Source organism: Ranitomeya variabilis, chromosome 3, assembly GCF_051348905.1.
Source record: "Ranitomeya variabilis isolate aRanVar5 chromosome 3, aRanVar5.hap1, whole genome shotgun sequence".
Classification (NCBI taxonomy): Eukaryota; Metazoa; Chordata; class Amphibia; order Anura; family Dendrobatidae; genus Ranitomeya; species Ranitomeya variabilis.
Window position 1 is genome coordinate 739431885 of NC_135234.1, and position 19260 is coordinate 739451144.

Consider the following 19260-nt stretch of genomic DNA (forward strand, 5'->3'; position numbering starts at 1 on the left):
ATGGGGAGTGTATTATACTATATGAAGGATTATGGGGAGTGTGTTATACTGTAATGAGGGCTATGTGGAGTATATTTATTATACTATATGGAGGGCTATGGGGAGTGTATTATACTATATGGAGGGCTATGAGGCACATTATATTATATGGAGGACTATGAGGTGTGAATTATACAATATGGGGGACTATGGGGTGCATTATACTATGGGGTGTATTATAGTAATCAAGCAAAATGCTGCCTATTCATCGAGTGATTGGATTGTTTATGCCGGAATAAATATAATTGTTCTCAGCAGCACATTGCCCAGTGAAAACTGCAGATATGCTGCTCATAACATGATACTGTATGGGGACAGATTGATCTATTAGTGATTGTTCTGTTCCCATCATTGTTCCTCAGCCGCTGTAAAGAAACCCAGGAACAAGTGTCGAACAACTTCAGTATTATCGATCACGCTCATTTAGCTGCGTAAACTCAGCGCATTTAAATACAACTGAGATGGTAGAATATGTAACCATATTTGTCTAAAATTGTCCCTGGAGATAGATAGATAGATAGATAGATAGATAGATAGATAGATAGATAGATAGATAGATAGATAGATAGATAGATAGATAGATAATAGATATGGGATAGATAGATAGATAGATAGATAGATAGATAGATAGATAGATAGATAGATAATAGATATGGGATAGATAGATAGATAGATAGATAGATAGATAGATAGATAGATAGATAGATAGATAGATAGATAGATATGGGATGGATAGATGAAGAAATTATAATATCTAGCTTTCATATGATATTGCCAGGTGGAATAATATAGAAACAGCAAAATTCCAAGCTCTTAAAAAAACTTGCATCTTTCATGAATTAGGAAGCTCAGGATGGGCAATAATCTCAGGCTAGACATAGGTCTAAAAAAATAAAATAATAAAAATGAGCGGAATAACCACAGCTTTGCCCTTAGAGGTGATGTGACTCAGCAGAGTGATTTATAGGCAACTGAATTTGATACTATAATGTAGATAACAGATCGCCTAAAAATGGCCAAATATGTAATGACTAAACCTTCATGTGCGAGTCTTAAAGTAAAAGTTCAGAAGGAGTTTGGAATGAGCCATCGGTGGGGTTCGATCCCCTATGATAATCATCAGATTTATCAGTCGATTATGATACTTCTGTAGGTCTATGGAAGGTTAGGAACACTAAGCAAAGTTGCAGCGAGTTATCCATACGGCTGGGCCTCGGGGGGGGGGCAGAGCTTGTCAAAACATTTGTGTTTCAGGTTGCATTCCCCACCCCCACCACCCCCATCCCTTTGCCTAAAACAACACCTAGATTCTACTGACTGCCCCTGAAGTGTCTTTCTCGCAATTGTGAAGATTGCACTTTGGTAACACAATGGTTACTTATATATTATACTGTTACAATTATATGGGGGTTGTTTTGATGTTTTATGTATTTTTGTGTCATTCCATGGTTAGCCTCCTTCCCCCTCTGGCATCTTCAAGTGTAACCTACGTGATGTTCACTAGTTAGTCACCTTCTCCAGCTTTCAATATTGTTCAAAGTAAGTTTCTCCTTGTCTCCTTTCCTGCCTGGAAGCTGTAAGTATACGATAAGTATGTGGGTTTCCTCCAGGTTCTCTGGTTTCCTTCCACACTCTAAATACATACTGATAGTGAATGTAGATTGTTCCCCCCCCCCAGTGGGGACAGTCTGTAAAGCACTGTGAAATAAGGGTCGCTAAATAAGTGAGTAAAATAAATAGCAGTCCTTGGTAAATTCACTGGTCAGTCTCCTTCTCCCTCTGGCAGTCAACCAGTTTTCAGTAAGTCACCTTCACCTAGTTAGTTAATAAAATTTTCCTTAGAGTCTTGAGCATTATAAATAAATTTCACTTTGCAGATAAATCCAGATCTATCAAATGTTAACTTGACCCAATCAAAGCAAAAAAAGTGTAATCTGTGCCCTAACATGACCTCTGTCATTGGCTTGTGTAATGTTAAGTTCTCTTTAGCCTCTTAAGAGGTGACTTTCTGTGACACGTTATCAAGATGACGCTCTTTGTGCCATGAGAACGTTTGCGATATGTGTCCGCTATGATGCGTCTTGCCCAGATTTTTCCACTATTGGGGTAATGAGCATAAAAAATGTAAACCTGTTGTAATGCATCGTTAAAGGGGTTGCTCTCTTTTTGGCCAAACTTCTCAAAAAGAAAAATAGATGATTGATAGATGATAAATGATAAATAGATAGATAATAGATGATTAATAGATTGATAGATAAAATATAGATGATAGATAGATAGATAAATAGATAGATATGAGATAGATAGATAATAGATAGATATCCTGCATAATCATTATTTCACAAGCCCCCTACATACTTGCACCCTTTAGTGCCTTTCATGTGGAGTTTATTACTGGCCTTTTTAGACTTGTTTAACCAAATAAATAAAATGAAAAAAGCGACGTAGCTTCGCCCCTATTATATGAAACCAGCCAAGGTAAAGCAGGTAGCTGTGAGCTGATATTATCAGGCTGGGAAGGTCCTTGGTTATTAGGTCCTTCCCAGCCTAAAAATACCAGCCCGCAGTCGCCCCAGAAATGGTCATCACATGAGATGGCTCCAATCGTGGCGCTTCACCTTCACTCTTCCTCACTGCTATGGTGCGTTGACAATCGGTGAACCCAGAAATATGTCAAGGATTGTTTATGCCAGCAGGGGGTGCGGCACTGCAAGTCTACGCTACGTTCCCCTGCTTTCCATTGATTTCCCAGTTTTTACAGGCAGGGGCAACAGCTGCATTAGCAGAGCTCCTGGCTGTAAAATTATCTAACCCCTTCAGATGGATTTACAGCGTGGGACAAGACTGTAACGCTGGAGAGGTATGGGATATTGTTGTTTTTTTATTTTAACTTTGTTACAGGTGGGTGACAAGGGTCTTCAATTGGATCGAGCGTATAATAAACTATTACAACACCCTGTGTCTTTATTTCATTAAAATACTTTTTTTTCCTAATGTGTGTGTGTGTTTTATTAACCATTTCGTACTATTGGATTAATAATGGATAGGTGACATAATTGACGCCTCTCCATTATTAATCTGGCTTAATGTCACCTTACAATAGCAAGGTGACATTAACCCTTCATTACCCCATATCCCACCGCTACACGGGAGTGGGAAGAGAGTGGCCAAGTGCCAGAATAGGCGCATCTTCCAGATGTGCCTTTTCTGGGGTGGCTGGGGGCAGATGTTTTTAGCCAGGGGGGGGCCAATAACCATGGACCCTCTCTAGGCTATTAATGTCTGCCCTCAGTCGCTGGCTTTACCACTCTGGTGGGGAAAATTGCACGGGAACCCACGTCAGGTTTTTCCGTGATTTAACCCTTTATTTTAACAGCTAGAGCCCCCAAATTTTGCACACAGACACTTCTGACATTAGTAAAGAGGAATATGTAAAAAAGAAGGGATATGAGATGGTTTACTGTATGTAACCATGTCTCATATCCTGTCGGGTTTGGGAAAGAGAGAGCAAAAGCCGGCAATTGAATTACCGGTTTTCTGCTATCAAGCGCTGAATTAAATATAAATATATATATATGTGTGTCTCAGTGACATATATATATGTATATATACCTATTCTATGTGTATATATCTATTCTATTCTAACCTGTCAGTGTGATTTTACTGTACACCGGTGCATAAAAATCGGACAGAACTCGCATGGTGCGATTTTTTTCTCGCACCCATTGACTTGCATTGGTGAGTCTCATCCCGAGAATCGCAGCAATACGCGGAGAAAAAAAATCGCAAATGAGATGTCACCTATTGAATAACATTGGTCCGAGTGCAATCCGATTTTTCCTCGCAAGTGGAAATGAGCCCTAAGGTGAGCGCCCATCCTCTAAGCTTCAGGGCTCGCTCACACTGACGTGTAGCATCTGCTGATTCCCTCATGCGAGAGCATCTGATGATGCGATATGCAAATGACCTTCAGCTCAAACTCGGCGGCGAGCGTGATCCGAGTGTCATTTTATGATCATCCCATTCAGATCACAGGTGTGAAGATGGAGAACTTAATTTCTCCATCTTCTCCATTGTTTGCTCATTTGCTGCCGATTCATGCCAGGAGTCAAGTGATGCAGTGATGTGTATGGGGGAATGGCGCTGGTCCGAGCATTGAATATCTTTTTATTTTCTGGGTTTTTTTTTCTATTTTTAGATAGTGGAACTCCTAATACTCCCATTATAAAGAGCATTAAAGGCTGCATTTAAAGGACCCCTTTAAGGTCCAGGTAGTGTGATTTCTAGCGATCTCAAGATCAAGTTGATGATCACGATACAGTCATATCTCCACAATTAATCTTATCCCCAAGCTTCATGTCTTCCGTTCACGAGTCCCCATGCCGCAGTTCTCGTTTTTTTCCGTCTAGCGATGTAATAAGGTCTTTGTTGAGAAACGCTTTGTTATAATTGGTTTTGGAGGTGTCTTACCTTTTACGTTTTAATTTCTTCTTTCTAATTGTCAACATTTATCAATAAGAAAAGCCAGTTTTTGACGCGACACTCGTGTATGTAGATGTGTAGTTATGCGGTGACAGGTAATGAATTGCTGGGAAATAATTGAGCGCATTGAGATAGCTGCACGCGTTCTAATCCGTAACTGGGGGGGCAGTGACCTCTAGTGGTGAAACACTGGAACAGCAGGATTAGATCATTTTATAAATCTTACATTTTTATAAAATGAAATCACCTGAAATATAAATTATCCCTGTGACTCATATAATAAAATTGGAGAAGATGACTAACCTCTGTCTATATAATTGCCAGCATGGTATGGTCTCGCACAATATCTGCACAGTGGGGAGACAGCTAGATAGAGGTAGTAGGTGTAATTACATACATCAGCTAAATATGCAGGACATACCCAGGTTAAGAAGAGATGAGAAACTGCCAGGCACCACTGGTACCAATGACCTTTACAGTCCATCAAAAAAAGTTTCCCTATGCCTATTCTATTAATATCATCAGCACCCACTAATGCTATAAAACCTACTGCCTATTTTAAAGTCTTTCAACACAATGTCCATTTTAGGTCGAGGTGTGTTCATACATTTCTTAATAGGCAATAAAATTAGCATATACAATTCTCACTTTCTGTAGCAACCACTAGAGGGAGCCCAGGAGCAGACAGCACATTGCTTTCAGTGAATAGCGGACTCCCTCTAGTGGTGGCTGCAGGTAATCAGCATTTCATCATTTTAAAGCAAAACTATTTCAGTGCTGGACTGGTATCACTAATGTATGTTCCCTGCCTCTAGTCTTATACTTACCAGCCGCTGTCTTTTTCTGTTATCCTTGCCACCAGGGCTGTGGAGTCAGTAAGCCAAACCTCCGACTCCTCAATTTCCATGACACCTACTCCAACTCCACCAAAATGGGCTCCGAGTCCAACTCCACAGCCCTGCTTGCCACTCCAGTCATCTTCTGCAGGTTGTGACCTGCCGATTCAAGAATCACTTCTCAATGTAAGTCAATGAGAGCCAGAGCGAGGCCAGAACGAGGCCTCATAGACTTACATTGAGAGATAGTGACTGTTACCTCTGACTTCCGGTCAATCAGCAGCTGTGGTCGCATGATGGCGATGTGGGCCCGGAGCGGCAGCGGGGAGAGCAGAATATGACAGCTGGTGAGTGTAAGACTAGGGTCAGGGAACAGGCACAGCTCACCTCTTCCTCCTATACAATGACTGATAACACCTCTATATACAGTAGATAACACAGGATCCACCATTCACAATAGGTGATGTCACAGCTCACCTCCTCCTCCTGTACAATGACTGATAACACCTCTATATACAGTAGATAACACAGGATCCACCATTCACAATAGGTGATGTCACAGCTCACCTCCTCGTCCTGTACAATGACTGATAACACCTCTATAAACAGTAGATAACACAGGATCCACCATTCACAATAGGTGATATCACAGCTCACCTCTTCCTCCTATACAATGACTGATAACACCTCTATAAACAGTAGATAACACAGGATCCACCATTCACAATAGGTGATGTCACAGCTCACCTCCTCCTCCTGTATAATGACTGATAACACCTCTATATACAGTAGATAACACAGGATCCACCATTCACAATAGGTGATGTCACAGCTCACCTCCTCGTCCTGTACAATGACTGATAACACCTCTATAAACAGTAGATAACACAGGATCCACCATTCACAATAGGTGATGTCACAGCTCACCTCCTCCTGTACAATGACTGATAACACCTCTATATACAGTAGATAACACAGGATCCACCATTCACAATAGATGATGTCACAGCTCACCTCCTCCTCCTGTACAATGACTGATAACCCCTCTATATACAGTAGATAACACAGGATCCACCATTCACAATAGGTGATGTCACAGCTCCCCTCCTCGTCCTGTACAATGACTGATAACACCGCTATAAACAGTAGATAACACAGGATCCACCATTCACAATAGGTGATGTCACAGCTCACCTCCTCCTCCTGTACAGTGACTGATAACACCTCTATATACAGTAGATAACACAGGATCCACCATTCACAATAGGTGATGTCACAGCTCACCTCCTCCTCCTGTACAATGACTGATAACACCTCTATAAACAGTAGATAACACAGGATCCACCATTCACAATAGATGATGTCACAGCTCACCTCCTCCTCCTGTACAATGACTGATAACACCTCTATAAACAGTAGATAACACAGGATCCACCATTCACAATAGGTGATGTCACAGCTCACCTCCTCCTCCTGTACAATGACTGATAACACCTCTATATACAGTAGATAACACAGGATCCACCATTCACAATAGGTGATGTCACAGCTCACCTCCTCCTCCTGTACAATGACTGATAACACCTCTATATACAGTAGATAACACAGGATCCACCATTCACAATAGGTGATGTCACAGCTCTCCTCCTCCTCCTGTACAATGACTGATAACACCTCTATATATAGTAGATAACACAGGATCCACCATTCACAAAAGGTGATATCACAGCTCACCTTCTCCTCCTGTATAATGACTGATAACCCCTCTATATACAGTAGATAACACAGGATCCACCATTCACAATAGGTGATGTCACAGCTCACCTCCTCCCCCTGTACAATGACTGATAACACCTCTATATACAGTAGATAACACAGGATCCACCATTCACAATAACTGATGTCACAGCTCACCTCCTCCTCCTAGATAATGACTGATAACACCTCTATATACAGTAGATAACACAGGATCCACCATTCACAATAACTGATGTCACTGCTCACCTCCTCCTCCTGTACAATGACTGATAACACCTCGATATACAGTAGATAATGCACGATCTACCATTCACAATAACTGATGTCACAGCTCACCACCTCCCTTTACAATCACTTTTTCCCAAATAAGAACAAGACTGATATGAATCATGATACACATGTGGGAATTGACTCTTGTTGTGAACCCAGAGATGGGGCAGATCCTTTGGAGGTCGCAATATCTTGGAAACTGTGCAAAACGTAGAGGACCTTATAACCCTTTAACAAGCTTTCTGATATGTAAGATATGACGGTTGTCTGTATCGTTTCTTCTGTCCTCGTAAAAAAGAGCAGATCCTGATGATTCCAACCAAGGCATGTGAACGGTGCAGAATATTAATTACAGAGAACAGATATAGCAGAGCTGAATCCGAAATGGTTCTTTTGATCTGAACAGCTCAATTAGATGATTAATTGATTGCATCATTTTTGTTTCAAAGCTTGCGTCTAATTCAGCAAAATGGTGCAAAATGTTTTGTGAATTTGGTGAATTCGTTTGAATGCGTTATATAGTAAAAAAAATAGACTCTACAGTCATGTAAATTAGCAAGGAGGGGTGTGAATTAGTAAGGAGGGGTGTAAATTAGTAAGGAGGGGTGTAAATTAGCAAGGAGGGGTGTAAATTAGCAAGGAGGGGTGTAAATTAGCAAGGAGGGGTGTGAATTAGTAAGGAGGGGGGTAAATTAGCAAGGAGGGGTGTAAATTAGTAAGGAGGGGTGTAAATTTGTAAAGAGGGATGTAAATTAGCAAGGAGGGGTGTAAATTCATAAGGAGGGGAAGAAATTAGCAAGGAGGGGGATGTAAATTAGCAAGGAGGGGTGTAAATTAGCAAGGAGCGGTGAGAATTAGCAAGGAGGGGTGAGAATTAGCAAGGAGGGGTGTAAATTAGCAAGGAGGGATGTAAATTTGTAAAGAAGGGTTGGAAATTAGCAAGGAGGGATGTAAATTAGCAAGCAGGGGTGTACATTAGCAAGGAGGGGTGGAAATTGGCAAGGAGGGGTGGAAATTGGCAAGGAGGGGTGTAAATTTGTAAGGAGGGGAGGATATTAGCAAGGAGGGGTGTAAATTAGCAAGGAGGGGTGTAAATTAGCAAGGAGGGGTGTAAATTAGCAAGGAGGAGTGGAAATGAGCAAGGAGGGGTATAAATGAGCAAGGAGGGGTGTAAATGAGCAAGGAGGGGTGTAAATGAGCATGGAGGGGTGTAAATGAGCAAGCAGGGGTGTAAATGAGCATGGAGGCGTGTAAATTAGCAAGGAGGGGTGTAAATTAGCAAGGAGGGGTGTAAATTAGTAAGGAGGAGGTTATTGTCATCAGGCCTGCCAAATCACACGCTTAGGCCGGAGTCACACTACAGTGTAATACGGATGAGTGTTAAGCGAGAAAAAATCGCATAGTACTCGGACCAATGTTAATCTATGGGGCAGCTCCCATCATCCGTTTTTTTTCTCGTCCGTATTACACTTGCGAGTGAAATCGCAGCATGCTACGATTGTCCGCATATCTCAGCTGAGAAAAGCCAATGCAAGTCTATGGGTACGAGAAAAAATCGCACACCACACGGACCATCAGTGTGACTTGCGAGAAATTCTCAGGCATTCGCAGGTGACAGGAAAGACTCAGCCATTATTTGCTCATTTTGCAAGTGTGTGAGAAAATCTCACAAAACAGATGACACACGGATACTTTTTTGAGAAAAAAACGCAATCTGGCATTACACACGGATGAGACACGGATCACCATACGGAGGACATTTGTGTGATTCTCTGCAGACAAAAACGATTTTTTCACACAAGTGTGTTTTTGGTCCTAGACACAGCGATGGTGAATTACGGTACTTATCATGCAGCTATGAATTCTGCGATTCTCTGTCCTACATTTTTGTATGGAACGCAGATATTCATGAAGCCTATAAATATACAAACACTCCAGGAGGCCACGGGAGATTATTGGAAATCACATACCTGTTTATTCCTTCCATTACCACCATCCATAATCTAAATCCCCCAATTTTTTTAAGTTGGAGTGTGATCCATCCTAGCAGTAGTAGCCATCTCATAGCAAGTTACCTGCGTCCCAGTGTCACGGTAGTGCGGATTTTGCATCAGATGTAAGTCTGTCGCCCTGATCTATTCTCCGCTGGCCCGTTAGCTGGTGACAGTCCCAGAAGTCGCACATTACAGCTGGACCAGTAACTGGCGTATCGCGGCGGCGTGGCCAAGCTGGAACTGTTTTTGACCTTCCTTACCTTTCTGCATATAATGAGGACCCTAAGGACCCCCAGCTTTGTGATGTGTATGTTACACAGGAGCACATCCCTATCTCACACATCCTCCGCCCTGGAATTACATGTGTTCTGGAGCGAGGAGCGCTGGCCGAGACACTGCGCCTTAGGAGACTCCGCTCGCCCCATGTGAAGACTCTTAATAAATTAGGTTGAAGGCTCCTGTAAGAGGTTAAACAAACTCCCTCATAATCCGTCCTGTTGGGAAATAGCGGGATAATAGCATTGCTTTTATGTCATGTAGTGTTGGATCAATTTATACTGGGGTGTGCTGCCATCTAGTGGAATTATTGGGTAATAGTTCCCTAATCACAGTCACACATCCGCGTCTGATCACTCTTTTTCATATGTGGCCTCTGTTTTACATTCAATTTATTTATTTATTTTTACACCTTTTTTTTTTTAAAGAGACTGTGCTTTTATTTATCTGTTGACTCTTGGAACAAATCCGCGACAAACAGATGGAAAACTGAAGCACAAATGTCTTCCATTTTTCATCTGCGTTTAATGGATCTCCATAGAATTTAAAGATAATCTGTCAGTAGGATGAACCCTCCTAAGCCGTCTATATGGACATGTGGGTCATAGGAAGCTGAATAAAATGACACCTTGATATCTGCGATCCGATGTTTTATTCCAGAGAAATCCACATTTTTCTTAATATGCAAATGAGCTGTTAAGATCTATGGGCCGGACATAGATCTCCCCGAGAATCTGCCTCCAGAGGTTATTGTAAATGACAGAGAGCGTTACTAGTGTGAGACATGTTGGTCCAGCAGAGCATTTGAGCTCTGTTTAAATTTTTTTTCCAGCATTTATCTTCTACAACCTTTGTGTACTGTCTAATTCTGGCTGGAGAAGGAGTTAACTAAGAATCCATCAGTGAGTTCGTTCTGACAGGGAGTTTGTAATTATTTAACCGTCATTTTCCGAGCACTTCTCAGCTCATTTTAAGATCACAAAATCGAGATTCAGATTGTTGTCATAAATCAGGTGATAGGAGTTCACTAAATTATGGTACAGGCACGGCAATTAGATCTAAAAATGAGCAAATGAAAATCGTCTCCAACAAATGTCAACGTGGAATGTTCTTGTACAGACATGGCAGACATCGGAGGTGGCAGATAGTCGCCCGACAGAGGCGCTCAGGGGACGTCATGGGTCTCATTTTTGAAAAAAATTGAATTTGTGATACTTTGTCAGGAGAGGTTTATGCGACATGTGGCCACCCTGTGGCTGTTATATAGAACTTTCACATTTCTGCACTGCTGCACTGAATTGGCATCACGACAGGTCGGAGTTTTGGGGCCTGTGCACACGGCGTCTTTCATCTTCTTCATGAAGCATCTTCTTTAACGGCTCTTGAGACTTTGTAGCGAATAGAGCGGTCCGTTCTTTTAGCCGCTTTATGCCCGGAAGGATTTTCAAGTCCGGGAAAAATATCTCTCTCTCTCTGTGGGTCGGTGCATTGAACTGCGACATCAACTGCAAGTGTGAAAATTGCTAAATTTTCACATTTTTATTTTTAATACAAAACCTTGACAAAAATGTTCAAAAAAAATTAATTTCCTTTTACAATTTGCTATATATGGTTAAAATGATACAAGCAAAAAAAATTTAATTTCCACAAATTTGTTTTATTTTTATTCATTATTGTTAATTTTTTTTATTATTATTTTTAGTCATTATTGGTATTTTTTTTATTTTTTATATTTTTATTCGGTATTGGTAATTTTTTTAACTTTTATTCATTATTGGTTTTTTTTTATTAATTATAGTTTTTTTTGTTTTGTTTTTTTTTCATTATTGGTACCGTAATTTTTTTTTTATTCATTACTGGTATTTTTTTAATTTTTTTTAATTTTTATTCATTATTGGTAATTTTTTTAATTTTTATTCATTATTGGTATTTTTTTTATCTTTGGATTCATTATTGGTCATTTATTTTTATTCATTATTGTTTTTTTTATTCATTATTGGTAATTTTTTTTATTTTTATTCATTATTGGCATTTTTTTTATTTTTTTACCTTTATTCATTATTGATAAAAAATATATATATATATTTTTATTCATTATTGGTACTCTTTTTTTAATTTGTATTAATTATTGTTAATTTTTTTTTGCTTATTCCATAAATACATTTACATTCGGTTCTTTTTGTTTTCTTTCTTTTTTTTTTTCTGTATTTGTGGGAATTTAAAATAATAAAAGCATGAACCGTTCGATATATTCTTTTTTTTTTTTTCTTTTTTTCTATGCAGATCCCACAATAAATTAACATGTCACTTTCCCTCCCACCGAGACGCTCCTTACCCTTCTCCTCTCTTGACAAATGCATGTGGCTTTTCCAGAGCCGCGCCGTTCCGACTCGCAGATAACCAATATGTCCTCCACCGAGCTGAAGACTCTGAATATTTATGGTTCACAATTACAGGCTTAGCAAAACCTTCTAATTTACCCACTGAGCACTTGAAGTAATTTATTTGCGGATATCTACGGAGGTGAAATGTTGAATTATAACACTCGTTTTTCTTTGAAATCGAATTCACAGATTAAAGGACAGTTTCCTTGCGGAATAAATCGCCCGCACCTCGTCCTTTTGGTGCAGTCATATTTATTTTATTTTTTTCTCTTTGCCGAACCTTGAAGGAGCAATCATGTAAAAGAAATGAGATGTCATTAATTGCGGGTTGTTGCTTGGGGTAAATCTAAAGCTCATGGTGTTTGCTTTTCCGTGTCTGTAATATTCATTGCTTGTTTTTTGTGTTTTTTTTGTTTTATTTGCAGCTTTTGGCATTCCTCCAGGGTCTTTTTACCTTCTACCATGAGGGATATGAGCTGGCGAGAGAATTTACACCCTATAAGGAGCAGCTACAGTTCAATTTACAAAACGTAAGCGGCCGCTCGGCTGATTGCTGAAGACTTCAGAACAAATTGAATTGTTTGTCATTTATCTGGAAGCGCAAAACTTCTCCTTTAAAGGGGTTTTCCCATGAGAATAAAGAACATTTTAATTAATAGATCTTGAAATAATAAGTTCCACAATTGTTTTTGTTTAAAAAAAATGTTCCTGTGCTGAGATAATGTTATAAATGTTCCCCTGCTGTGTACTGTGTAATGGCTGTGTCTGACTGTGCTGGAACATGGTCTGATCATACCACAGCTCCTAGGCAGGGGAGGAAGCAAAAGAGCATACTGACATTACAGCAGAGGAACACATGAGAGTATACAGACAGGATAGTTGTGGAACACGTGAGAAAATACAGACAGGACATGTGGGGTATGCATGAGACTATACAGACAGGACAGGCGGGATACACATGAGAGTATACAGACAGGACAGGCTGGGTATGCATGAGAGTATACAGACAGGACAAGCTGGGTACGCATGAGCGTATACAGACAGGACAGGCAGGGTAAACATGAGAGTATACAGACAGGACAGGTGGGGTACGCATGAGCGTATACAGACATTACAGCAGGGGAACGCATGAGAGTATAAAGACAGGACAGCCGGGGAATGTGTGAGAGGATACAGACAGAAAAGCCAGGGAACGTGTGAGACTATACAGACGGGAAAGCCGGGGAACACGTGAGAGTATACAGAATGGACTGCCGGGGAACGCGTGAGAGTATACAGAATGGACTGCCGGGGAACATGTGAGAGTATACAGACAGGACAGCTGGGGAACACGTGAGAGTATACAGAATGGACTGCCGGGGAACATGTGAGAGTGTACAGACAGGACAGACAGGGAACACATGAGCGTATACAGACAGGACAGCTGGGGAACATGTGAGAGTATGCAGACAGGACAGCTGAGGAATACGTGAGAGTGTACAGACAGGACAGACAGGGAACACATGAGCGTATATAGACAGGACAGCTGGGGAACATGTGAGAGTATGCAGACAGGACAGCTGAGGAATACGTGAGAGTATACAGAATGGATTGCCGGGGAACATGTGAGAGTATACAGACAGGACAGCTGAGGAATATGTGAGAGTGTACAGACAGGACAGACAGGGAACACATGAGCGTATATAGACAGGACAGCTGGGGAACATGTGAGAGTATGCAGACAGGACAGCTGAGGAATACGTGAGAGTATACAGAATGGATTGCCAGGGAACATGTGAGAGTATACAGACAGGACAGCTGAGGAATACGTGAGAGTATACAGACAGGACAGCCAGGGAACGCATGTGAGTATAAAGACAGGACACTCGGGGAATGCATGAGGATACAGACAGGACAGCCGGGGAACACGTGAAAGTATACAGAATGGACTGCCGGAGAACATGTGAGAGTATACAGACAGGAGAGCTGGGGAATACGTGAGAGTATACAGTCAAGACAGCCAGGGAATGCATGAGAGGATACAGACAAGACAGTCAGGGAATGTATTACAGTATACAGACAGAACAGCCAGGGAACATGTGAGAGTATACAGGCAGGACAGTCGGGGAACATGTGAGACTATATAGACAAAACAGCCGGGGAATATGTGAGAGTATACAGACATGACAGCCGGGGAACAAACACGTGAGTATATAGACAGGTCAGCCGGGGAACACGTGATAGTATACAGAGCGGACAGCCGTGGATAGCAGTTGATTCTTTCTGAGAGGTAAAACAAGTTTAAGAATCATCACCAAATGTTTTACCTCACAAAAAGAATCAGCTGCGTTCCCCGACTGTCCTGTCTGTATTCTCTCTTTTGCATCCTCCACTGCTGAGGAACTGTGATATGATCAGATTGAGGGCTGGTTTTATGCAAAGTGGGGCCCTGGGCAAAAGTTTAAAGTGAGGCCCCGAATGCCAACAAATTGCACAGTCACGCAAAAACATTTACATTGCATTTCCATTGCATTTGTGCTGAATTCAGGCTGTTAAACAAGGGTGATCGACAATGTCGAAGTCGTTTGGCTCTTATTCCCTAGCCTGTTTAGACTGGCTGAGGAAGAATAATGGGCACAGACCGATCATTACTAGATCAATCTGTCCCCATTCAGTATCATGTTATTGGCAGCACATCTGCAGCTTACACTGGGCGGTGTGCTGTTGAGAACAATGTTGTTTTTTTCTTCCGGCAAAATCAAAAGGCAGCATTTTGCTCGTTCGTTGGGCAATTGCTGATGTTTACACTCATGGACTTCAGTCTGTGTTACAGGTATTTATAAATGCATTCCTATAATTTGGCCAGGAAGTAAAGGGCACTTAAAAAAAACTACAAAAACAGAAGTGCTACGCCAACAAAGTAAAATGTTATAATGCTTATTAGCACCAACAATAAAGATACATACAAATAATAAAAAGTGGTAAATGTGTACAGGAAAAATACTGCAGTATGGTGACCCAGAAAAACAAGAACTAGTCAGAACTGGCAAAACAACCTGTAGGCAGTAGAAACTAAGGGACCCCATAGTCCTCCATACAGTATCGTACGCCCCAAAGTCCTCTATACTGTATAATGTAGAGCCCATAGTCATCCATATAGTATTATGCACACCCCATAGTCGTTCATATGGTGTATTGCACTCCCCGTCGCCCTCCATACAGTATAGTGCACTCCCCATAGTCCTCCATATAGTATAATGTAGGAGGAGACGGCATCGGGTGGGGAATAGAGCTGGAGTGACAGAGGCTTCAGATCTGCCATAGCACTTCAGCCTAATTTGCATATAATTTCAAGCACTGATTTCTCAGGAATGGACCGGCCATGTGAAGGTATAGCTGGACTTGTCTTTGAAAGATCTACACGCACATGTATAGTTTGGGGTGTGAAATCCTGCTGACAGATTCCCTTTAAATTATAGTGTATTTAAAAGTGCTTACAGAACCTCAAAAAAATACACGTAAACGCTGCATTTCCTATTATCAGTAGAATCATAGTTTTTTTGTGCCTAAAAAAAGTTTGCACCCCTTTTATTTATTTTTTACAATAAACAACCGAAAAAGAGGGGAATAAAATAGCTAAAACTGATCTGGATGTAAAACATAACTATCCACCCCTCTAGAATAGACACGGGTACCTATTGTCCATGGGTTATAAGTGCCAGGACCAGTGGCAATTTCTCTTATTAAATACCCCATTTTGGAATTGTTAATTAAAGGGATGTTCCCATGAGGGATAAGTATGGAATGCTGATAGGATATAAGGCTGGGACCCTCCTCTGTCCTGAGAATGGGGCTCTTGTGATGCTCGGTCAGGAGCAGAGAGGTGGCTACTAGAGCTGCGTAAACTTCCCGAGTCCAGTGACCACATTGTTAGCCCGTGTCTGCTGGTCCAGAGCCCTACTACCAGAGGCATCCTGACGCCACAATGACCTACTGATCAGTATAGGTGCTGGGGAGTTTTGCAGGGCCCTGGTCCGACATCCACAGTCTACCAATAGGACCCCAGGATCAGGGTCCTGATCATTTTTGTTTGCTCGACGCCATTACTGTTGATGCGCAACTCTGTCCTTTCAGCTATAAAAATTGCACATTTGCTTGGACCTTTTAGCAGCCGCTATAAACTCGCAGATGTGAACAGGATGATGACCGTAGACCGTTTCTTTTTACAGACTCGGAATAACTTTGAGAGCACCCGGCAGGAGATGGACCGCTTAATGCAGAGGATGAAGTCTGCAGACCAGGACTATAGACCACCCAGCCAGTGGACCATGGAGGGATATTTATACGTCCAGGAGAAGAGTGCGTCGTCTTATGTTTCATTATTATTCATGTCTCTCGCCGTTTGTGGATTCCGTGCCGGTAGAATTGTGCTCTAATTCTGTTTGATATTGGCGGAAGTGTGCCGTCCCCCGAGGAGCCGACCTGAGAACCTCCAGAATAATTATCATCCTTGTGAAGTTGTTAAGCGTTCCTCTACGCCCCATTGTGTCAGTCCATTTGACCCCTGCTACGTCGGTCTGGATTACGCCTTGTCTTGTTAACACGTGTCGGATCCTAGAACACTGTCCTTGGTATAGGAACCCTCCATGCGCCAGGCTGTGTCCGATACAGAACCTGCCATAACCATATCTCGGCAGACCCGTCCTCTGATGAAATCTATCACTTTGGGTCCCTCTCTTACCAATTGATTTGGGAGCTGTTATTATGACCCCTATGTCAAAGGGGTAATCTATGGTGGGGCAAACTCTACAAATGATAATATTTTGGCTTCTGCCAGCCACTGTTTAGGAGATCTTATGGATTTACTCTATACGTTTCTATGATATCTTATCAGAGAAATCTTCCTTCTAGACTGATCTTTCAATCTCAATTTACGGTAAAAATCTGTATACAGTGAAGACAGATTTTCCCATTACTGAGATAGGAAGTGACAGTTGGTGCTTTTAAAATTCTACGAGGAAGGGGAGGAGCTAGAGACAGTTACAATTCTCCATTGAGCTTTATGGGCACCAACTGTCCTCTCTTATCTCAGTAATTTTTATTCATTGAATATTCATTGAATATTCATTGAATATTAATTTAACCCGTGAATTCAAAATTTTGAGCCTAAATGATCAGTCGAACAGGAGAAAGAAACAGATTTTTCTGATAAGATATATTGCAAAGTTTCTTGTTTTCACGTGGACTATTAATTATGGAGAGAAAAATATTAAATGACTGTTGCCCTTGAAATTTTATATGTCACTTACTCCATGTCCATGGGAATAATAATGATGTTAATAGATACCTCCGAATACAAATGTAGTATAGTTATTCTAATAAGCTATGTAGTGGCTGTAAAAATAATATTAGTAAATATCTCCAATAACAAATGTTGTATAGTTCTTCTGATAATTCTACTAAGCTATGTCTATTACCCCATGTGCTCCATGAGCTTAGGTATCCATGGTTACAACAACTAACTTTTACTGTATGAGTGGCTGTAACCATGGCTACCTAAGCTACTGCAATGCCCTGCACATGGGGTAATAACATAGCTTATTAGAATTATCAGAAGAACTATACTACATTTGTAATTGGAGGTATTTACTAATATTATTTTTTATTTTTACAGCCACTACATAGTTTATTAGAATTATCAGAAGAACTATACTACATTTGTAATTGGATGAATTTACTAATACTATTATTTATTCCAGCCACAACATATTGAGATGCGACCTTAGAGATAGGAATACCCCTTTCAGAGTAATTTTTCTTCTACGCTTGGCCCCATCCCCCTCACCTATTGAGTAGCTTGCACTTTTCAAAAAGTTGGCGGAGTTGCGCAAACATTTGAAACAATTTGAACAATATCAGAACTCCGGAGGTAAAACTGTTTGATAAATCGGGGCCCGAGTAATTCTAATGGTAGAGTCCAGTTTGTAGATGTTGTGAGATTGATAATTGGCTTTCTGATTGATGCTGGTTCCAGTTTCAGATCATTTTCTATCTTTTTTTTCTTACTCTTGCGCGATATATTTTGTAGGCTCAGGGGATTACACAATATCAGCCTTTACCTCATTTCTTTTTTTGTAGATCTCATTTACATTTACAAGCAATGCAATTACTATGTTCCTCGCCTCGGCTATTAGCTTACACCATGTTTGTGACTGCACGCATTGCTGGATTCGGAGCCTCTCCGTGAAACAGCTGTAATATTATTTCAATTAAATAATAATCTTTATCCGACGTAAATGTTGTGAACCAGAACCTGAAAGCCAGAGGATATAAAGGGAATTACACTTAGCAGCTGCTTTTCTTGTACGGAGCTGCCCTGCCCCAGTGGTTATAGGATCCACAGACATCATAGTTCTGCCTCTTATACATAGAAGGGCTTGTGTATTAGAACGCTTACACATCCTGGCGTTAAAGAGGACCTGGGGAGATTTAGCTCTGATTTTACTCTAGCAGCTCCTCTAAGGAGGACCTGCCACTAGCTAAAAAGTGTCCAGCACACCTGGGTAATCCATATTTTTTATTTATTTCTTTTTAAATCCCCCTTACAGTTCTAGAAATATGGGCCTTTTAATTTTTATGGTCTTTACTAAGAGGATATGGTTCACTGGCTCCTCTGGGGCGTGTCTTAATGCAGAGTAGCCTAATTACCCTGTGAGCACTGCCCCTGTAAAGACCATAAAATGGACCAATGTCTGGAACCGTATTGCAGATTACAAAATAATAATAGAATACTCAGGGAAGTCGGACACTTTTTAACTAGCGACAGGTCTTCTTATGTAGAATATTATTACTAACTAGATGGCAGCCCGATTCTAAAGAATCGGGAGTCTAGAATCCATATATACTTTATTTATTCAAATGTAAGAATAATACAATTAATAAATAATAGTAAGAAAGAACAAAAAATGGCTGCACTCACCAGCTCTTGACAATTCTTGTTATTTAAGGTACAGTTACACAGGATCCATGAACTTGCTTATGAGGGGAGTGATGAAAGACATCAGACAACAACTTTGCGTGTTGTGGCAAATGCCACAACAACGGTTCTTTGCTTAAGAACAATAATGTAAATAATAAATAATATGTATCAATAACTATGGTATTGGTATGTTCTTTCTTGGCACAAATTGCAGGAAGTAGTATTCTAGGCAATTATATATTAGATGGGCATTTCCTGAAGGA

The 19260-nt window shown here is 40.8% G+C and overlaps 1 protein-coding gene across 3 annotated transcripts in view; it reads left to right on the forward strand.

Moving 5' to 3' along the window:
- ARHGAP42 (Rho GTPase activating protein 42) overlaps window positions 1-19260 on the forward strand; it is a 326179-nt gene that overhangs the window by 246910 nt on the left and 60009 nt on the right. For all 3 annotated transcript variants that reach the window (XM_077298474.1, XM_077298472.1, XM_077298473.1), the window contains exons 7-8: window positions 12465-12569; window positions 16248-16377. In XM_077298474.1, coding sequence (XP_077154589.1) covers window positions 12465-12569; window positions 16248-16377 — 235 coding nt within the window. The remainder of the gene's footprint in view (window positions 1-12464; window positions 12570-16247; window positions 16378-19260) is intronic.